Genomic DNA, 22,861 nt, shown 5'->3' on the forward strand with positions numbered 1-22,861 from the left:
TTTACTGATGTGGTGGTCCCCAATTCTCCATAATATTTATCTCTCAGTCGTGGTAGCACATAACGAAGATACCTACATGCTAGCCATTTATATAGCGTATTTGGTCCATTAACATGATGTCATCAACATAGTGGACCAATGTGATATTCTGAAGAATGTCCATATTATTTGGATTTCTCCATTTTATAGTTTGACCATAGTCAAAGAGTTAAGGTAGCTTTGGGAAAAATTGTAAATGTGCACCATTGTCCATTTCAAATGAATGTGAACTGCTTTTAAGATTAGAGATTGCCGAATGTTTACAGACTCTTTTAACCCTATTGTAATATGCAGAGCATCTGTTCGTTTGGTTTATACTACTTAACCCTAGTATATGACTGAACATAATTCAGAATAGCCAAGTACCCCATATGGTAAAGACAGTTTTTTGTCATTTTGCCCCTAATACAATCTAATTTCTGCCTCACCAGACAGCATTCACAACTCAGAGAGGAAACTCAGGCAGTAATTTTCCATGCTTTTTTTAAATTGAGAAATGGTTTGTGTGTAGAGAACTGATGCTCAGATCTTACTGAAAAGGCTCATTTGTATTGAGTTACAGAAATTGTGCCCTTTGATACTGTTTCATCTAACACAAGGACCTAAGGAAGTTGAAATTAATCCCAAGCCTGGAGTAATAAATTAGTAATCTCTTCTTCTCTCTATGAACATCCTTTGTTTTTATTTTTGGTTTACCAGTTATGATGGCACTAGAGAACTTTTCCAAAAACGTGCTCTCTCAACAGCAATTTCTTGACTCCTCTCTATTTGCCAAAACCTGTGGGTAGAAACAGAGGATACAGAGATAAATTAATCTCTGGCTTTGGGAGGCTGTCAGAGTAACTGGGGAAACACTTCAAACAGTTCGGGGAGAGTACTGTATTGCAAGTACTGTAAAGATGGGACCAGAGTGCTATGGGAAAAGGAAGTAACTCTTTATGCCAGAGGAGTTTAGAAAGGACATGATACATAAGCTGAGCACTGATTAATAATCATCTGACAGAAAAGAGGGCAGATGAGGGCAATCTAGGTAGTGAATGTTAGCCCCATTAGTGAGTTTCTTAGTAGTTTTGGATCATACTTGAAGAAGGGTTTTCTTTGCTACAAAGAACCAAAGCAGTGGTTAGACAGCTTTATATGCTAGGTTATGGGAATCTGAGGGCTTACCTGATGGTAAAGAAGTCTCCTGCAATGCAGGAAGCCTGGGTTCAATCCCTGGGTTGGGAAGATCTGCTGGAGAGGGGAATGGCTACCCCAGTATTCTGGCCTGGAGAATTCCATGGACTGTATCGTCCACGGGGTCACAAAAGAGTCGGACACAACTGAGCGACTTTCACTTTGATGAGAATCTGAAGGTCTTTATGTGGACTTTCAACAATGGAGCAGCAGCTAGCTAAGGTGAAAGACTACCTGAAATCATTCTTAAATATTAATACATGCTCATCATGTGAGAACATCTGGCTCACCTGCCATGTCTGGCTTCCTAGGGTTTGTACTGTGGTGTAGTATCATAGCCATCAGGAATGAGCCTCCTGTTCCCTTGGAATACATTTTCACAGCTTTAAAACTTTTTAGTCCTTTACAAATTCATGCAGAATGAGGAATCCAGTGATCATTTGTAGTTGGGCTCCTCGGTGGAGTGAGGGCTGCTTTTTTCCTCAAAGGATGCTTAAAGGATAGTTTAGGTCATCACGGTTGAATTTTGTCAAAGTTTAATTTTTAAAAATGTTGGAAACATGACTCATACAAATACAGAATGAATATGTGTCAAAGATTTATTGTAATAACTTATTAATAAGGGAACCAGTTAGTTAAAGCTGGTTATAAGAGCATGTTGAAGAATTGGGTATTCATAGAGATTTGTAAAAGCAAACTAAGAGTAAAAAAGGAATGTTAGAATTAAGATGTTAGATTTGATATAAAAGAGGAGAGCATTCAAACTGTACCCTTTGGGGTTATGTTTTCTATTGGATAATATCAAGCCTATAATTTGAGAGTCTAAGCTCATAATTGATAGTAATAACAATGCTTTATTCCGTTAGGCTAGGTAATGAAATTACTCTTGGACGAGACCACCAGCCCTCTTAGTTCCCAGTAATGCATCAAAAGTACGTGCCACCTACCTTCTTGCCTTTTTTCCAAGTAATTTTTCTTAACAACATTTCATGTTTCTAAAGCCAGGCGTTTGAGCTGTCTTACCCACCCTACCCCTGTCTGTCCCAGCATGCCTTTGTAAGCCTAACTGCCCTCTACACCTTACTCTGTACGTATACCACTCTCTTCTACTTTAGAGCTATTGCCCACCCTGTCCCATCACCCAAGGACCCTGAGGTTCATTGCCAGAGGTCAAAGATCAACTTATCCTTCAAGGGCAAATGCAGTTGGCACCCTCTTCTCAGAATCAGTGCTGTAATGAATCCCACTCGACACTCTTCCAAATTACTTAGTACCAGTTTATCTTGGCTAGTCTGAAAAAAAAAATGGCTTCTTGGGATTTCACTATTTTATTTGCTTGGAACGTCTCTAGGGACAGCCTGATGTAAAACTAAGTCTTCAACTATTAATGCATTTGCTCCTGTTTAATTGGATTTGATAGCTTGGGCACACCTGCACAAAAGCTTTCAAATGAAATGTGCATTTCGTTGTGTGAGCCTAATTTAAAACTGGCCCTAAGGGACATTTTGTACAGTTGGTGGGAAATTTGTGATATCATGTTGAGACTTAAAGTGACTAAATTCAGCTTTGACTGAATTTTTGATGCAAAAAAATAAATTAAAAAAACCTTGGAAATTGGACCACAAAAAGAAGGCTGAAAGGTCATTAATTCTGGCAGTTGATCATGGGACAAACTGCATATCCAAATGCAAAAGAATGAATTTGTTACCATGCTAAGTGAAGTAAGCCAGATAAAGACAAATATCATATATATGTTTTATCTGAAAAATATGATACAAATGAATTTATTCACAAAACAGAAGTAGACTCATAGACATACCAAACAAGCTTACCAAAGGAGAGAGAGGGGTGAGGGACAAATTAGGAGTTTCAAATTAAAATATATAAACTATTGTACTATATATAAAATAGATAACCAACAAGGACTTACTGTATAGCACAGGGAACTATACTCAATATCCTGTAATAATCTATAATGGAAGAGACTGTAAAACATATATATATATAAAACTGAATCGCTTTGCAGTACATCTGAAACTAATACAATATTATAAATCAAGTATATTTCAATGAAAATTTTTTAATGCAAAAAAGAAAGTGAATTTCAACTACTGCCTCACAAAATTAGCTCAAAATGGACCAAACACCTAAATAAAACTGTAAAACTCTTAGATGAAAACATAGGCCTAAGTCTTTTTGACCACAAATTTGTCAGTGTTTTATTAAATTTGATACCAAAAGTTTTTTGTGTATTCTCCCCATCTCAGATGGAGTTCATTCCTTCTTGTGCTGAATCTACTTGTGTCTAATCCATGGACTGTTTTCTCAACCCATCCTCTGATTTAACCTTGTTCATGGGAGAGCCCAGAGGACATTCCATTTATCAAAGCAGTCAAGAATGCACAGGTGAAAGAGGTACTAGCATCAAGAAAAAACAGTGATGACTGGTCTTTGGAATCTGGGGCTAACAGTGGAGATGCTCTTAGACAACCAGTCTTCCTCATAGGATGCAAAAATATCAATAATAGAGGCCAAGTGATATAGCATGTAACTCTTAAGAAGCAAAGTGGGCACAATTATCTTAATTAAATGAAAGCTGTAGAATGGGTTAATAGAAATGGGGTATAGTCATCATCTTACTTTATCTTCCCAACAGTCCAATGAGGCAAATATTTGATCCATTTTATAGAGAATCTGCATGCAAGTCAAGGCTGAGAAGGACTGACACCTTTGCCAAAGATCCACAGAAAGAGGCAGACCTGGCCTCAACTCCAGGGCCACCTACCACCCAAGTCCATGTATTAGCATCAGACCACACTGCTTATGAAAGAAGGATGAGAGACACTTCCAACCTCACCAGTGGCTGATAGATCTCTGGAAGACAGAAACAGCATGAACTTAGTCAGAGGAGGAACAGAAATGTGTGCTGAAACTTTTTATGGAATTTTCATCAGAACTGAGAAGTTAGCACTGAACTGCTTAGATCTGCTGCATGAAGCTGGTGGATTGATCAACACAAAAGGTGCTGTGGTACATCACCCAAATTCCCCTTCTGGACTTACTAGGCTCTTCCCTCACTAGCAGCCCGTGGGTTCTAATCACAGGACATAGAGCTTCTGAAATTCCATACCATGCTCCATGCTTGACCTCATCACAGCAGTGGTGCTCCTTCAAAATTGTGGAGGATCATCCTTCTATCCTTGAACACTGTAAACTCACTTGCTCCCTTTACTTCCTCAGAGAATCACAGGTCAACTACTGCAAGAATTTCCTTTATCTTTACCCTGGCATCTGCTTTCTTCCCTTTAGGAAGCTCTCCTGCTCTTAGACTGAAAACCTGGCTGCTCTGTGTCTAGACTAGAAGTTCCGGAGATGAACAGTGCTGATGGTTGCACAACAATGTGAAGGTACTTAATGCCACTGAAGTGTGCACCTAAATACAGCACATGTCATAAAAGTGTTTTCTTCATAACCTTGGAACTGCAACTTTAGTTCCTTTAAGAGATGGAAAAGAGATGGAAAATGTTAGCTAACCCAGTTGTTAACAGCTTTCTTCTTTGCCGTTAAATCAGAATTACTTACTGTCAGGAGACATCTGAGTTTATTTTAGGTTGTCCATTCTATAATTATTAAAAACAAGATAATATATTAATATACTATTTCTTAGGACTTTCTTGGTGGTCCAGTGGTTAAGATTCTGTGTTGCCAATGCAGGGGACCCAGGTTTCACCCCTGGTCGGGGAATAGATCCCACATTCCACAACTAAGAGTTCTAAAGATGCTGCATGCCACAATAAACACCACAGGTTCTACGTGCCCCAACCAAGAACCTGGCACAGCCAAATAAGTAAAGGGGTAAAATATTTTAAATATATAAATATATTGTTTCTTAACTAATTTTAATACAATGTAATGTATAGCTAAAATTACAAATCACATGATGCAAAGAGTATGATAAATGCATGGTTTCCCTGAGTAGAATGTACATATGGATGTGATGCAAATTCTGGTGTTTAGCTTTTAAAAAAATAAAAAATAAAGTATGAAAATAGTAAATAACTTGATTATTTTCATTATAAGAAATGTTTTCCTATTTAGTGAAGCAGAAAAGTATTTATTACTAAAAACTGATTAAACTAGCATGTAATTTCTTTCCTTTTTCCCCCCCAGGCCAAAAAACAAACAAAAAAAACCCCTCAGTTTTTAAAACAACAAAGATTTACCATAATAACAAATATTTCATGATATGATTTGATAAAAATGATTTTAACTACTTAGTCAAGTAATGCACAACAAATCTAAAATAAATCACTTAAAAGTTTTATCTGGGAGTTTCATCCAATGTATCTGAAGAGACTTAGTAGTCCCATTAAAACATTCCAGGTATATTTAAAAGAATCACTGTCAATAGTTGATGCTTTTTTTCTTTCAGGAATGATCATTTAAAGACCTGCTTACATTACATAAATACAGAGAGATATTTTTGGCATTCAGGACAGAATTTCTTATTTTTTTTTAATTGAGGTATAGTTGATTTACAATATCATGTTAATTTCAAGTGTCTAACAGTGATTCAGTCATACACACACACACACACGCACGCATATATACACATACATTCCTTTTCAGATTCTTTTCCCTTATAGTACTATGTGTACGTCATTCTCAGTCTCCTATTTTATCCCTCCTCCATCCCCTTTGGTAACCATAGGTTCTTTTCTGTGTCTGTGAGTCTATTTTGTAAATACATTCATTTGTATCATATTTTAGTTTTCATGTATAAGTGATATATGATATCATATGATGATATTTGTCTTTCTCTTTCTGACTTACTTAGTATGATAATCTCTAGGTCCATCATGTTGCTGCAAATGGCAATATTTCATTCCTTTTTATGACTCATGCTTTTTTTGTTCTGCTCATAAGTGATTATCTAACAAGAGCTCGGCATTCTTGGTCTATAGTCAGGGGATAGAAGAGACAAAATTATTTAATAAAAGTTATCAATACTCCCACTGCCTCACTCTATCATTTATCTGAATTCAGAACTTGAGGCAGAGTGCCCTGTTCTTAATTTAACTTTACTCTTAATAGAAATGAGCCCAAGAGAGGGAGAGAGACAGGAAACCCCCACCAAGAGTAGAGAAGGGTAAGGTGCATGCCTTTTTCTTATAAAGGGACAAAGGGCTGTTGGTGATCCAGACCTAGATCAGACCAATGTTAGAAAATTTTGGGGCAATGAGGACCTGGAAACATGTATCAAAGCCCTAGGAAGGCCTTCACATGCCCGCAGGGGAATCAGATCCTGCTTTACAAGACCACACATCTTAGTCAGTGGAACTGGTGGAATGATGTTGCCTCTTCACTCTGCCAAATTCAGAAGAAATTAGAGAAGTCCCTTTGTCGGCCAGAAAAGGGAGGGACTATGACTTTTTAATGAGTACTTAGTAATACCTTTCTTCTTAATTTGTACATGGTTTTCATGAATACACTGTTGATTTTTATGTACTGTTGCTTTTATTATTTATGTCTAGTGCTCACACACACTGGTTTTCATGTTTATTTGACATTAAAATTAATAAGAGAGATCTTTTAATTCTTTTAATAGTTAGCCAAAATTTGATTTTCTCTTTAGAACTGTTTTGTCTGAAGATCTGTAATCACTTTGTGATTTTAAGTTCCTTTATTGAGACTACCCCCAACACTTTTTAAAGGCCCAATCTACCTAAACTCTTAACACTTGGGAAATGGCTCAAGAGACACTAATTTATCAATATAATGAAATACCATGCAGTCAACAGCAATGTTGAAGGCAAACAATATGGACCTGCACAATGGCATCTTTTTTAAAAATTGTTTTGCTTTATATGATTGACAAATTTGTGTTTTAGGTGTACAGCATAGTGATTCAGTTATACAATATACATATATTCATTCTTTTTCAGATTCTTTTCCCATATAGGTTATTACAGAATATTAAGTAGAGTTCCCTGTGCTATACAGTAGGTCCTTGTTGGTTATCTATTTTATATATAGTAGTGTGTGTATGTTAATCCCAAGCTTAAATAGCATCTTAAATGCAGAAACTAGAACACTGATTAGAGTGAGTCAGATCATCCGTTCAGAGTTGAATTGGAAAAATTTAACATATTAACTTGGAGAAACATGAGGAATTTTTTCCTTAAATCATTTTCTTCAATGTGATTAAAATATGTGTTACACAATAAAAATATGCAGTGTATGTCAAGAGCAGTGATCATTGTTAACGAGTAAACTAAAATAATCCTTGAAAATTGATTAGTAAAGAAAAGGACTTTCAAAGGGCAAAGAGCTTAAGTTATTAAAGGGAGAGTTGGTTATAGAAAAAATGTATTTTGCAAAAGCCTGCCAAAAAGACCCAAGAAACATCTCTCCTGAGGGTAAATTCAAGAAAGGCCAAGGTAATAGGCTCCCAGAGTAATCAACAGATCTGCAGAATGCAGGTCCAAGGACCTGTTGCTGTTGATGAGCTTGAATGTTTTGTCATTCCCCGCCACACACAAAGGGAGAAAGACATGGCAAAGGGAAATGTAGTGTATATAAGCTCAACAACCACATATCAAATGTGTGTAAATCTCTGCCTCTGTGTTAAAGCATTTGCCCCCTTCCCAAGGATTCTCCTCTTCTCACCCTCCTTCCTGGGACCCTAGGTAAGGAAGCTTGAATGGGGGAGTGGATGGTCCTTCCTTGTTCACCTATGTATACTACTTGCCTTCTGCCTCTGTTCTGGCGCCTCACTGGGGTGTGCTGGCCAGTGAAGCTGAACTCAAGCTCCACTGCCTGGGAGACTTCCTCAAGCCACAGTTACCCTGCAGCTCAGTTGCCTTGTTGGTTCTGATGTCATGTTGAGTGTAGCACCATGTTGGATAGAGAACCACTGTGTGGCACAGCTGTCTTGTGATGCAGAACTGTGTTGGTGGTGACAGCATGTAAAAGGAATTCCATGTTAGACAGAGGGCCACGCTGGGAGCAGTACCACGTGGGATGTAGCACCATGTTGGCAGTGGAACCAAGTAGAAGGGGGCATGTTGGTGGGCCATCAGTGATTACTGAGTGCTGCACAGGCTTTCTAAGTGGCTGCTCCAGGGAACCCAGGACAAAATGTCTACTCTAGGATTTCTCATCACACTTCAAAACTGTGGGTCCTTAATACGTATATTGTCCTTGGAAATTCAACCCTGAGAGAAGTGTAGAACTAGAGCCCCCATCTCTGACATCCTCCTCTCTTCCAAAAAAATCATAAGAAAGTAAAAATCACCCATCATTCCACCCTACATAGATAGCTACTGGTCATATTTACATAATATTTCTATTTGTGTATATATTTGAATGAAATGGCACACATTATAAATAATGTTTTATAGTATTTTTATTTAATAGTATATGTCACTATAGTGTGGGTAATTTTAATTTTTATTAAATATAATTGATTTACAATGTGTTAGTTTCAAGTGTACAGTAAAGTGATTCAGATATATATAGATGTGTGTGTGTGTGTGTGTGCACACGCATGCACTCAGTCTTGTCTTAACTCTTTGCAACATGGACTGTAGCCCACCAGGCTCCTCTGTCCATAGAATTTTCCAGGCAAGAATACAGTGCGTTGCTGTTTGCTGCTTCAAGGGATCTTCCTGACCCAGGGATCAAACCCACAACCCACATCTCTTGCATCTCCTGCGTTGGCAGGCAGATTTTTTACCACTGCACCACCTGGGAAGCCACACACACACACACACACACACACACACACACACACACACACACACACACACACACACACACACACACACACACATTCTTTTCTAGTTTCTTTTTTATTATAGGTTAACCTAAGATATTGAGTATAGTCCCCTGTGCTATACAGTAGGCCCTTGTTGTTTATCTGTTTTACATATAGTAGTGTGTATTTTTTAATCCCAAACTCCTAATTTATCCCTCCCCCATGTTTCCCCTTTGGTAACCATAAGTTTGTTTTCTATGTCTGTGAGTCTATTTCTGTTTTGTAAATTATCTTTAATGGCTATATACTCCTCCATAGTATAAATGTATAACTCATTTAATCAATCCCTTTTCATTTTGGGTGCTAACAGTTGTTCATGCTTATATACAGGGGTGTATATCCTTGCAGAGAAATCTGTTCACCACCATGATGTTTTCATTAGTAAATTTCCTAGAATTTCTGGTTCAAGGGATAGACTGAAGTGATGCATGCTCACAGTGAAAATTAAAACGACACAAAAGTTTATGTTGCTGATAGGTATATACTCTTCCAGCCTTTTTTCTCTGCATGGTCCCACACATATTATGTACGTGCACACACACACACACGCTCATAGACGATAAAACGGTATCCTGTTATGCATACTGTTCCAAAGCTTGTTCTTTTATAAAAAATACAGTAGATCATGAACATCCACCTGGTCTATAAGTTTACCTCATTTTAAGTTGCAAAGTATTCCAGAATATAGGTATTTTTGTCAGCCATTCTTGTCTGGATAGACATTTAAGTTGCTTATTAAGTTGCTTAAGTTTTTCTCTCATAAATTTGGTGGCAGTAAATACTCTTGTTAGTAGAACTTTCACACGTGTAATTCTGATAGGATAAATTTCTGGAAGTGGATTTCTGGGTCAAAGGATGTTAGGAATGTACTGAAGTTCAGTCTCAGTGTTGGTATTCTACCAAAATCTGATCTTTAAGTTTGGCTTTAGCCAAATATCAAAATGCTTGCCTCATGATCACTTCTGATTTCCTTAACCTTGTCATCAATGATCACATGGTAGCCTGGATGTCAACAAAATTCCTGCTTTACTATTGACTCTGGTGTGTAGAACAATGCCCTCCCCCAAAGATGTCCATTTCTAATATCTGAAGGCTGTGAATATGGTAAGTTACATGGCAAAAGGGGATCAAAGATGCAGACAGAATCAAGTTTGCTAATCAGATGATATTAAAATAGCTTATCCTGGATTATCTAGATGGGGACAAGAAGGAAGCTGAAAAGGAGGGTCAGAGGGAGTCAAGACTGTGGAAGAACAGTCAGAGAGATGGCTTTGAAGATGGATTAAAGGGGCCACAAGCCAAGGAATATAGGCAGCTTCTAGAAACTGGAAAAGGCAAAGAAATGGGTCACATTCATTTTAGCCCCATGTCAGACTTCAAACTATAAAATAGTAAATTTGTATTGTTTCAAGGTATTAAGTTTGTGGTAATTTGTTAACAGGGCTTCCCTTGGTGGCTCAGTGATAAAGAATCTGCCTGCCAGTGCAGGAGATACAAGAGATGTGAGTTCAATCCCTGGGTTGGGAAGATCTGAAGTAGAAAATGGCAACTGGTTCCAGTACTCACGCCTGGAAAACTCCATGGACAGAGGAGCCTGACAGGCTGCAGTCCATGGGGTCACAAAGAGTCGGACACAACAGAGCACACACACAGTTTGTTGCAACAGCAACAGAAAACTAATACAGTGATCAAGAGGTTTCTGGTCTAATAGAGTAAATCTGGTTAAGTAAGTATTTATAGCATGGAAAATAAATGAAGAAAATATCTGATGAGTGTCCTTGACAATGGAACACACATGGTAAAGATCATGGGTAGTTTTGGAATCATAAGCATATAGTGTTTTGTCTATAGCCTTCAGCTGTTTCTTCAGAGAGTCCCTTTAGTGCACAAGGATGTGTTGGTGAAAGGCAGAGAATGGACAACTTTCATCACTTTTCTTCAGGCAAAGACATTACTTGACCTGTCTGAGATTCAGGAACTGTCTTGTCACACATATAAAGCTGCTCAAACAAGAAACTGCAGCCATTAGGTGTTTGAGTACAGGATGACAAGAAGCCGTATCACTATTTTTTGATAACACCAGCATAGTAGGACTTACTAACAACCAATGGTTGCTTACAACAAAAATAGTTTGCAGGAACCTGATAAAGGGAACTGAAACCAATTTAATTTCCTCTCTTTGGGTTTAAAAAAAAAAAAAATGGGACCAGGCATACTTTCCTGTCCTTATACACTGAGAACAGGCAAAAATAACTTGGCTCTTTGCTTCAGCAAGTACTTGATCCTAGAAGACTGTGAACTAACAGAAAGAGCTTACTTGTCAAAAAACTAGCATTTTATTCATCAATCCTTGCTTAAAAGCTATTGCCTCACAGTGCCTATCAATCCAAAATTATTGTTATAAACTCTGCCAAATTTCAGTCAGTTTCCTGCTTTGCAAGACATTCCTTAAATCTACCCAGTTTGGGTCCTGTGTGTGTGTTAGTCACTCAGTCGTGTCCGACTCTTTGTGATCCCATGGCCTGTAGCCCGCCAAGCTCCTCTGTGCACGGGATCTTCCAGCCAAGAATATTGGAGTGGGTTGCCATGCCCTCCTCCAAGTTTGGGCCCTAAAGCTCTATACATATCCTCTCTGACTTTCCCCTCTGAGAAATTGTTGTGACACTTTGGCAGTCTCTTTAAAGCTGTAAGTTTATTAAATTTAACTTTACTTGAACAGATTTTCAGGGGGTCCTTTGGAGAGGTTTACTCAATAGAAGTAACCTTGAGAGCGCTAGTTTACTTACTGTGTGTGCACATGCGCTCAGTCATGTCCGCCTCTTTGTGAACCCCATGGACTGTAGTCTGTCAGACTCCTCTGTCCATGGGATTTTCCAGGCAGGAATACTGGAGTGGGTTGCCATTTCCTTCTTCAGAGGATCTTCCTGACCCAGGGATCGAACCCGCATCTCTTGCATCTCCTGCATTGGCAGGCAGAAACCCTGCTCTGAAGATTCTCCTATATTGTCACTCCAGACAAAATCCTGCAGTTGGTGTGTGTTCAATGGAAGCTGAGTACCACATGGATATTCATAGACAATTTTGTTTTCTTAAACTCAAATCCCCTTGCTCCACACAGCAACAGTTCTAGGTCCAAGGTCAATGGAATCTATTTCTATCAGAAATAAAAATATATAAGTGAAAATAGCAATGTTACCTCTGATATTTAGTGTTTCCTTCAAGTAAAGCAAAATGCGTCAGTTTGTGTGTTTGCTTCAGTGAAACTGTATCATCAACCTAGCATCAAGTCCAGGAATTGAAAAGGAGATAAATCTTTACCCAGTCAGTTCACTATTAGAAAGGAAGGAAACTTTAATAACTTGATGACAGTATCACTGTCAGCTGAACATTTCACTGTAGAACCTACAGAAATAAATCTGGCTTCTTTACTCACTGTTGAAAATGAATGACTATTTAGTACCTCAGAAGTACACACAGCAATTGACCAGCCCATGGTACTTGGAAATCATGGTGCCCATGAGTATTAAAATGTAAAACTTACAAAATCTGGCAATAAATAAAATAATAATTATCTATAAAATAAATAATTACTATACAATAATATTTTGAAATAACTTTACAACAAAATAAATAACATTTGCATTTGAACAAAATAGGTTTATGGTACACATCTGTTACACACAATTGTTAAAGATATGGCCAAATTTTTGTCCAAAAAGTTTATACTAATGCATAAAGTGTGTACCAGTATACGTTGTTAAGGCTCTGGAGATACACTGCCTAATTGTCCTCCAGAAAACATGAGCCAGTTGATTCTCCAACACTGAAGAATAATGTCCATTTATCTGTTGTTAAAAGAGAATTTTTCAGGGAAGTTATGAACAGGAATAAATAATGGGTATTTCATGTGCCTGGCCACATCTGTGACTACATTCTCTATGCTCTCAGTTTATCTCCCCCAGGGACTGGGAGCCCAGTTTGTATCAAGATCATCCATTCTGTGGTTGGAAAACCCTTGTTCCATTTTTGCCTCCTAAAATAACAGAAAAAATGTCCCTTTTGGATTCCTCTCATTATTTCTCCATGCAGTGGGAAAATTTTTTCTACCTTACCTCTTTATCAGATGCCGCCACCTTTATGCAAGGAGTTCCATTTCCATCTTCATATGAGGCATGGGCCAAGTCTTATTTCTCACACTTAACGTGGACATGAACACTCAAGAGCAAGCTTCCACTCACATACCTCCCAGACACAGCTGGCTGACACTGACCACTCTGGTTTTCAGTTCTCCAGCTCCTGGCAGTTCCCTTTCTTTCCTACAAATTTAGCTTTGCATTTAAAAGAATGGTATACTTTAGACAGCATCTCTGTTTGTACTCAGAGTATTTTCAGGTTATCTTAATCTGTCACACTGATGGAACTGGAAGTCCCCTTCAGGGATGGCCATGATGATCAGATTAGCTCAGAAGGAACTACTTACTAGAACGAAAAGCACATTTGAGTGGACATGATGCCCCTAGCTCCTTGTCATGTTGGAAGCATCTGCTCCTCTAAGGAGTTTGCATGGAAGGTGATCAACTGCGCACCATCCTGGCTTATTCCTGTGGCTCTGCCCACACTGATGATTACTTGTTTCCTTTTGTGCCAGAACTGACCAAACAGACCTATGTAATGATGAATGAGCTAGAAACAAATGGGACCAGCTGCCATGACAGAGGCCAAACCTTCCCTGACCTGCAGGCCTCAGGTCTAGCTGCCCAGGAGTTCTGTGCATGGATGTTCAGGATGCCATATGCTATTCTAACCAATGATGGGAAATGAAGAGGGACTTGTAATGCTACAAATGGCTACTTCCTGTGGCACACAACAAAATGTACCCCTGTGTTTTCTGTTGTTATTTAGTTGCTAACTCTTTTAAGACCAACTAGACTATAGCCCACCAGGTTCCTCTGTCCGTGAGATTTCCCAGGCAAGAATACTGGAGTGGGTTGCCACTTCTTTTTCCAGGGGATCTTCCTGACCCAGGGACTGAACCCAGGTCTCCAGCATTGGCAAGCAAATTCTTTACCACTGAGTCACCTTTACTATGTTCTATTTCCTGAGCTGTTCTAAAGACCCAGGAACCCCAAACAAGTCCTGGTAACGACAAGGGCAACCAGAGAAGGTAAAGAATCTGAACTCTCTAAGGCCTCCAGCTGCTGGGACAATGACCATTGCCTGGACACATCTGCCTGTTTGGCCACATTTAAAGGAAACAGGAGGCCTGACCATCAAGGCTGTGTGCACACTGTCAATGCTGATCAGTGACAGCCCCCATGTGTCATCAAGGGGCATCTGGGGGCTTCATGGCTGCTCTGGGAATCTGTTTTAGGACCACTGTGCACCTGCCAGTTGGTGAAAGAGAAGGGGGCTGGACAGCAGAGAAGGGACAGCCCTCAGGGAAGCCTTTCAGCTTTCTCTCAATAGAACCCCCATCCAGCTGCTCACTGAAGGCCTGAAGAGCAGAATCACGGGGCCTTTGATTGGAGAGGTACTATTTAGTTCAATCTTGCAAATAGCAGGTTCTGCAATCTCCTTGTCAGACAGCCTCCCACCATGGGGTTCTTACTACTAACTTTATGGCAGGAATGATCTCATTTTAAGCCTCTTCTTATTTTATAATAAGAACCTGCCTTTCAGTCATTTCCACCTACACCCCATCCTCTCCCTGTTGCTGAAGAAGGGAGTTCTGCCTTCAGCTGGCTCAGAAACACAGAGAGCTATGGCCTGAGCCATGAGAACCAGGGCTCCTCGGACCCAGCTCACCCAGAATGGCCATTCAGGAAAGGAACAAGTCTGACCAGTGGGACCAAGGCCTGCCAGGGGCTACTTGTCCACTTTCTAGCTGGAGACTTGTTAGGACCCCACCTCTACATAGGGAAGATGTCCTCCCAGATAGGAATAAAGTTATTTGGGGACTTCCCTGGTGGTCCAGTGGTTAAGACTTGGTGCTTCCACTGCAGGGGGCACAGGTTCCATCCCTAGGGGTGGGATTGGGACTAAGATCCCACGTGCCATGTGGCATGACCAAAAATAAAAGTTTTGGATGAGCACTGAAAGTCGAGACCAAACAGTTATTTTATCCTGTCCCTGCATATAAGACAGCGTGTTGAAACCAAAAGTGTTCTGTGAAGGTAGTCAAGGGTGTCCTTTGAAGGCTGTTCAGGCAGGCAGGCCACTGTGTTCCCTGGACTGGGCCCCAGTCTCGGAGCAGAGGAGTTGGAGTCTGGGCAGGAGTGCTGGCAGCTTCTCTAGAGCAGGCAGGATTTACTGGGGATCTCATCCTTCAATGTGCTGGCCTTGAGTCTCTATTTTCTGTGTGCCTGCTGGAGGCCCATCATGGTTTTCAAATAATTGTGCTGGACACCGAAAGGGGGAGAAAATAGGAACTGATTAGGACCTGCAGACCTAGCAAGGCCTCAGAAGCCACACCACTTATATCCATCCCAACATTCTTCCTGCAGATATCACCGTTTGGGGACAAGGACCCCCTTTGACTAGTCCCAGTTCTGTGAGAAAAAAATGTTCCATTCAGTCTCTCTCATTCTTTGATCCTAAAGTGTAGAAAATGTTTTAAATGTTGAAAAGCAGACATGCATGTTTCAAGGGCTCACTTGAAAGTTTCTCACAAGAATTAGGTTCAAAAAAGAAAAGAGAGCTTTCTCTCCAGAGGGATGGGGGCCCATGTACTCTGAAGGGCTTTCCCTCTGCAAATCAACTAGATGTTCATGAATCCTACCTTTTAATGCACTGCTAGGCTCTTGGGAAGCAGCTGGGAAAAGGAAGCTGAAACAACGTCAGTGGGCAGGGCAGTGAGCAAGCAAATGCCAAACCCACCAAGCTGGAATATAGGGGTGAATCCTAGATTCCCCACATGGTGAATCTGAACTGAAACTGAAACTTCCACTTTAAGCTGGAATTATTTTTTACTGTGGTAAAATACACATAATAAAAATTTCCACCTTGGCCATCTTTAAGTATACAGTTCGGTGGTACTGAATACATTCATAATGTTGTACAACCATCACTACCACCCATCTCCATAACTTCATCATCCCAAACTGAAACTGCATATGCATGGAGCAATAACTCCCCATTCCCCTCTCCCCCGAGACCCTGAAAAGCACTATTATACTTTCTCCCTTTAAGACTTTTAAGTCAGTCGTTTTATTTTTTTAAAATATCATACTGGTAGCGAATACTTGATTTACAATGTTGTGTTAGTTTCAAGTATACAGCAAAGTGATTCAGTTATATATTATGTATACATATAGTCATTCTTTCTTACATTCTTTTCTCATATAGGTTATCACTGTTGAGTTCCCTGTGCTATCCAGAAGGTCCTCATTGATTATCTATTTTATATATAATAGTGTGTGTATGTTAATCCCAAGCTCCTGATTTATCACTCCCTCCCCATGTTTTCCCTTTAGTAATCATAAATTTGTTTTTGAGATCTGCGTGTTCCTATTTTGTAAATATGTTCATTTTTATCATTTTTAAAAATTAGATTCCACATGAGTGATATCATATGATACTTGTCTTTCTCTGACTTACTTCACTTAGTGTGATAATCTCTAAGTCCATCCATGTTGCTGCAAATGGCATTATTTCATTCCTTTTTTATGGCTGAGTAATACCACATCTTTATCCATTCCTCTGTCGATGGACATTTAGGTTGCTTCCATGTCTTGGCTATTGTAAATAGTGCTGCAGTGAATATTGGGGTGCATGTATCCTTTCAGATCATGTTTTTCTATACCACTAGGAGTGGGATTGCTGGATCATATGGTTGTTACATTTTTTAGCTTTTTAAGGAAACTCCATACTGTTCTCCACAGTAGTTGTACCAATTTACATTCCCACCAACAGTGCAGGAGTGTTCCTTTTTCTCCACACCCACTCCAGCATTTATCATTTGTTATCTGTAGATTTCCCCCACCTCAGCTTTATTGAGACATAACTGCCATAGAATATAATACCGCATAAGTTTAAGGTATACAATGTGTTGATTTGACACACTTACATATTACAAAATGACTGCAACCATAGCATTAGCTAACACTTCTATCACTTCACATAATTACTCTTTCTTTTTCTGTGGTGAAATCCTTTAAGATCTACTCTCTTAGCAACTTTCAGCTATTGATATATTATTAACAGCATTATTAACTAAAATCGCCATTCTATACATTAGACCCCCAGAACCTACTCATTGTCTAACTGGAAGTTTGTATCCTTAGACCAACATCTCCCCGTTTCCTACACTCCACCCCCATTTCCTGGTAACCACCATTCTAATCTCTGTTTCTGTGAGTTGAACATGTTGTTGGTGGACTTTTTAATGATGATCGTGCTGACTGGTGTGAGGTGATAACCTCAGTGTACTTTTGACTTGCATTTCTCTGATAATTAGTTATGTTGAACATCTTTTCATATGGTTTTTGGCCATCTGTATGTCTTCTTTGGAGAAATGTTCATTTAGATTTTCTGCCCCTATGATTTTTTTTTCCAGTAAACTTAGTCTTTTATTTGCCCAAGGCCAGCTGTTGCAGGCACTGAGGCCCCAAGACTTCCAGAAGGGATGGGGGTGGGGGGAGCCATCCTGCCTCCCAGGTGCTGCCTGCCCCATCCTGCTTCCTGCAGGAGATGGGAGAGTAGATAAAGTGTACCCTTGCACCATCAAGTATCTCCTCAATTTTGTGTGTGTGTCATTCACTCGTGTCTGACTCTGCGACCCCATGGACTACAGCCCACCAGGCTCTGTCCAAGGGATTCTCCAGGCAAGAGTACTGGAGTGGGTTGCATTTCCTTCTCCATGCCCCTATGATTTTTGACTATCTCATGTAAGTGGAACCATTTATTTCAACTTACTCCATCTAAGTGGAAGCAAGTAATTTGAATTTATTCAGGACTCCTAGAGTTTAAGTTTAATCACATTTTTGGTCAGCTGAATTTCAACAAGGTACCAAACAGTTCAACAGAAAAAGAATCATTTTTTCAGCAATTGGTACTGGGAAAACTGAATATCCACACAGAAAAGAATAAAGTTGAATGCCTGCCTCACCTCATATGCCCCCTCCTCTGAGCCGAGAGGGGTAGATCTCTCTGTGGTCAGATAAGGAAGCTCCTGCATAGTGGCCACAGTCAAAACGATCTCTGAGGCTGGGCTGCCTACGCCTAATTGACCTCACTCCATCCTCTCCCATAGAGCCCTGCCTTTCCACAGAGGCAGGGCCCTGTTCACTGATCTGGGCCTCCCTTCAGGGGCCAGGGTTAATAAAGCTTAACGCTCACATCATAAGGCTAAGTGGCTGCCTGGGAAAATCCATCCTCTTGCTGAAGGAGTGGGCCCAGGCAACTAGGATGGGCAGGTAACCCTGCCCCAAGCCACAGCTGACTGAACCAAGACTGCACACTTAACACAAGGAGAGCCTAACTGGCCTGCGCACAGTGGCCTCCATCGGAGAGGCTCTCCCCAGTAAGGCAGTGGCCTCAGGGGAGCCCACGGCCCTGCTCTGGCATGTGAAGCACACATGGGCTGTCTTAGCACTCACTGACCATGTCCACGCCTGGCCAAGGCCTGTGGAACCACTACTGTGTGCCACTCTGGAGTTGGCAGAAGATACCCACTGACTCTAGGTGACTTTGGATTTCCCTGGCTGGCATTTTCCTCCTCTGCCTCTAAAGTGGGGAGGGCCATCCTGGGTGTCCCAGTACTGAGGTCACTGAGGCCTTGCCTTCCTGGAGACATGGATCCCCCCGAATTACCTTCTGTTCCATCTTGACCTTGGCATTGTAGAAGGAGACAGAGTCAGGACCCTCAGGCAACATCGTCTGCTGCAGCTGGCCGAACCTGTCCTGGTCGTCTTCTCCCTAGAAGCCCAACTCAGCACAGACCCTTCACCTGGCATTGTCAGGATCCACTCTGATGGGGCCTATGGTGGGCATCAGGGCAGCCCCTCGCTGGGCTGGCAAACCTCCACCAAGAGAGCTCACAGTCCTCCAGCCCCAAGTTTCCCAATGTCATCACAGACGCCTGTAGCCGCCATCAGGACAAGATGAGCCACTCAAGAAGGCTGGCAGCAGCACGTGTTTTCTGGGTCCTCATCCCCCAAAGCTGGGGAGAGATCTGTACCTGCCCGCCTGCCTGGGGCAGCTGTAGGAAGGCCAGGAGCAGCCCATCCACTGCCATGCTTGAGGAGAGGACAGGGGGCACTGCCCACTGCCCTGTGCTCGTCCACCATCCCCAACCCTGCCCTGTGCCACTTACCAGAGACACAATCTTGCTGAGAGGCATCATGCCTGGCCGGATGCTGCCACCCGGCCTCAGTGCCATCTGCAGGTCCTCGGGGACGAAGAAGGACTCATTGTACCAGATGTCAAATTCTGCAGGGAGATGCAGAGAGAGTGCTGTGAGGGTGGGGAGTCTCGAGGAAGCAGGTCAAGGCTATGTGTGCCTGTCTTGTGCCTGTCACAGGCTTGCCCGCTGTTCACTTCCTGCTCCCAGGTCTCAACCTTTCCCATCTCCATTGCCTGCCCTCAGAGTCCTGGAAACACATCTAAAGCCCCGTCCCCCTGCCTCTGCCACAGAGAAGTTCTGAAGCCACTTCTAGAATCCAGGCTGTGGCCCTGCCCTGAGCCTCCTGGAACCCCAGGTGGCTGGCCAACCTCCCCAAATGGCACACCCGTGAGCAGGCGATGTCGACACTGGTCCACCAGGTGCTGGCAGTACTGGATCTCAGCCCTGAGGTCACGGAGGTCCTGATACTCCGTCCGGTACTGCTTCTTGAGGTCTTTGAGCTTCAGGATCAGCAGGAATTCCTCCTCATCGATGATCATCAGCCCTTTGTTCTCATACTCACCTGCAAGGGGATGGAGGAGGTCAGGGAATGAGGGGCCTACCTGGGGTGTGGGGAGGAAGGTGGTCAGAAAGAGGGGGCAGTGCTGGCAAAGCATGAACACAGGGCAAGGGGAAGGGCTGGCAGTGCAGCGAGGAGGTGGACAAGGCATGAGAAGCCTGGGCTACCAGGACAGGTCTCACAGGGAGAGGGAGCTGAGGTCAGGGGACCACACAGCATATTTAGGACCAACAGGAGAGGTGAATGGAGGAAATGGTACAGATGGCCCACATTCCATGGTTATTTTGATCTTAAGCCCCACTAACCAGAACATCCAGTAAATACCTCTATTATACAGGTGTTTATCTTTTTCATAAGTTCTATAAACAAGCTGCCATGACTGGCTAGTACCACAAGGCAGTTGGGCAAGGTTCCTTATTAACAGTAGATGTAAACCCAAATTTCAAATTGTCTTCTTAATTTCAGCATTCACCAGCTACCTTGTTAGAAAGCATCAGACATCTGTATTGTGTCTGGTGGCTGGCAGAGGGCTCCAGGAGGGAGGGGTAAATCATCCTATGAGTCGTCATCTCCACTCACGGTCTCTTTGCACAGTCCTTTTTAAGGTCTGTCAGTTTGATGAGGGTTGTTGGGTTAAGACAGAATTATCTGTGGAGCCACTCACCTGGCGGTCTACTGCCTATAGCACTTGAAAGTTAAGCAAAGGCATACTGTCAGTACCCAAGCCCAGGCTCCTGGAGAGTTAGTCCTGTGTGTGACTGAGGTGTGTGGCCAGGGTGCATGAGGCAGTCCCCAGTACCTGGGGAAGGCATTAGCACTTCCACTGATGTTTATGGGGGAGAAGTGAGGCACATGAAGTGTCACTGACAGCATTCATGGAGAGGCAAGGGCTCCAATTCAAGGTGTCTGCAGTTGGGGGGCCAGAGTTGCCCTCACCTTCACTGCAGAGCAACCTGATCAGTGGGCTGTGGGCCAGTTCCAGTGTGGTTACTTGATAGACACAAATCTTTTTTTTTTTTTTTTTTTTTGAGCTGTACCATGGGGAATATGGGATCTCAGTTCCCTGACCAGGGATCAAACCCACTCCTCCTGCACTGGAAGCACCGAAGGACCACTGGACTACTGGGAAAGGCCCAAAAGTCCATCACAGAGTAGAGACTTTACAGCACTCTGTTGAGACAGGGAGTGATAACATCTCTTATATTTCCCAGAGGTTCTCTGATTATCTCCAAAGAAAAAAATTTCTAAGAATTGAACTAAGATTTCATTGAATTAAGATGATTTTCATTTTTTTTTCATGGAAGACATGTCTCATGTCTAATGTCCCAAATTAAATCACCACTCTGGGCTGACAAGTGGCTACCAGTCAAAGTACCTAGCAGGTATTTTAAAAAATGAACTACTTGATCTGTTCCCTTAAGATAAAAGTTATTTTACTTGGTATTTCACCAACCAATGGGAAAACAACTGCTTGGGGGGTAGGGAAGGGCAAAAATGTTCTCTGATATTCATAAAATTTTAACTATTTAAAAATACCGTTTATTTTTTCTTCTTCCCATCCTTTAAAAATATACATTTTTCAGGCATATTGAGGAGTGAGTGATATATCAGCATAATATGCATATGATTTAAAATATGTAAATATAAGGGGTTGCATATTCAAAGACCTGAAGGAGGGAGTGGCCACCCACTCCAATATTCTCGCCTGGAGAATCCCCATGGACAGAGGAGCCTGGCGGGCTACACACAATCCATGGGGTTGCAAAGAGTCAGACCCGACTGAGTGATTAACCACATATTCAAAGAAGGTGTGGGCAGAGGGACAAAGAAGGACTCTGGCTCCCCAGGGCTGACCAGAGCCAAGTGATGCCCCAGGGATGAGGGCTGCACCCAGGCATCCCCTGCGGCTCCCCTTCCAACTTGGTCCTCCAGTACCCACGGCCACCCATCCCAAGCAGGATGACTGAGATCCCACTGTCCCCCAACTACCTTCTCAGCACGCTTACCTTGCTTCTCTCGTAGTGACTTCTGTAAATTGAGTGCCTCCTTGGTCATGTCAATCTCCCGCTTGATGGCATTGATGCGCTGTGTGGTCTCGCTGGCCCTTTTCCTCCGCTCGTTCAAGATGGATTTGTTTTCTTTGAAAATGCGGTTGATCTCACTACCCCGCTCATTCTTAAAGTCCTCAAAGGCCACAGGCTTGGCGGGTGGGGTGCTGGGCCTAAAGATGGAGAGGGAGATGAAGGGAGAAAGGGGGCAGCTGTCTTGGAGCCACCGGGCACTTCACATTTCTTCCCTGGGGCTTCTGTGAGCTGGAGGTCAGAATTCCTGGGCACTACCTACCCTAGATGGGAGGTAAACTGTATAGGAATGATTCTCTCATCTCTGTTCTATTCAGCCCACCGCAGAAAATGAAAATAAGGAAAACAGAAAAACAAAATACCACTCATTACCTACTGGCAACCACACTTTAATGTATCTCCTTCAGGAATTTACTTGGTAAGTTGTTTAATATTTGGATCATGGAGTATATATAATTCTGCATCCTTTTTCACAGAAGCATTCTTTCATGCTACTAAAAACTGAGAATTCTAGTTATTATTAACTAGATGTAAGATGAAGTGCCGGGTAGGTGAAAGTAGACTGTCTGCAACTTACTTTGTAATCCTTAAAAAAAAGATGGATGAAAAGATGGAGAGAAAGACACATGATGAAATACTATAGTAACAGTACAATCAAGAGGGTATTCACTATACAGATCTTTCAACTTCTCTGAATGTTTGGAAATGTTCACAAGCTGGAGAAAAATTCTTCATGTACATCTTTGTACATTTCAAGGGAAGAGAGAATCATTCACTTGGTGCCCTTTCCCTAATTGACTACTGAAGGTGTTACCAAAAAAATTTTCCTTTTGCTTTTAAAATTA

At 41.7% G+C, this 22,861-nt stretch overlaps 2 protein-coding genes across 10 annotated transcripts in view; one reads left to right on the forward strand and one right to left on the reverse strand.

Moving 5' to 3' along the window:
• Positions 1 to 22,861, forward strand: part of KLHL18 (kelch like family member 18) — a 108,233-nt gene that overhangs the window by 8,300 nt on the left and 77,072 nt on the right. For 4 of the 8 annotated variants that reach the window (XM_070463383.1, XM_070463385.1, XM_070463386.1 and 1 more), the window contains exon 2: positions 3,872 to 4,622. The exons of the other annotated variants lie outside the window; for them this stretch is intronic. The gene's annotated coding sequence lies outside the window, so the exon portion shown is untranslated. The remainder of the gene's footprint in view (positions 1 to 3,871; positions 4,623 to 22,861) is intronic. 8 annotated transcript variants of the gene reach the window in all.
• Positions 12,368 to 22,861, reverse strand: part of KIF9 (kinesin family member 9) — a 38,792-nt gene continuing 28,298 nt past the window's right edge. For both annotated transcript variants that reach the window (XM_020916021.2, XM_020916022.2), the window contains 5 exons: positions 21,942 to 22,156; positions 19,762 to 19,938; positions 19,347 to 19,462; positions 18,845 to 18,949; positions 12,368 to 15,432 (listed from right to left, as the gene is read on the reverse strand). In XM_020916021.2, coding sequence (XP_020771680.2) covers positions 15,382 to 15,432; positions 18,845 to 18,949; positions 19,347 to 19,462; positions 19,762 to 19,938; positions 21,942 to 22,156 — 664 coding nt within the window. In that variant the 3' untranslated portion in view covers positions 12,368 to 15,381. The remainder of the gene's footprint in view (positions 15,433 to 18,844; positions 18,950 to 19,346; positions 19,463 to 19,761; positions 19,939 to 21,941; positions 22,157 to 22,861) is intronic.

The sequence above is a fragment of the Odocoileus virginianus genome, unplaced genomic scaffold (assembly GCF_023699985.2).
Source record: "Odocoileus virginianus isolate 20LAN1187 ecotype Illinois unplaced genomic scaffold, Ovbor_1.2 Unplaced_Contig_2, whole genome shotgun sequence".
NCBI lineage: Eukaryota > Metazoa > Chordata > Mammalia > Artiodactyla > Cervidae > Odocoileus > Odocoileus virginianus.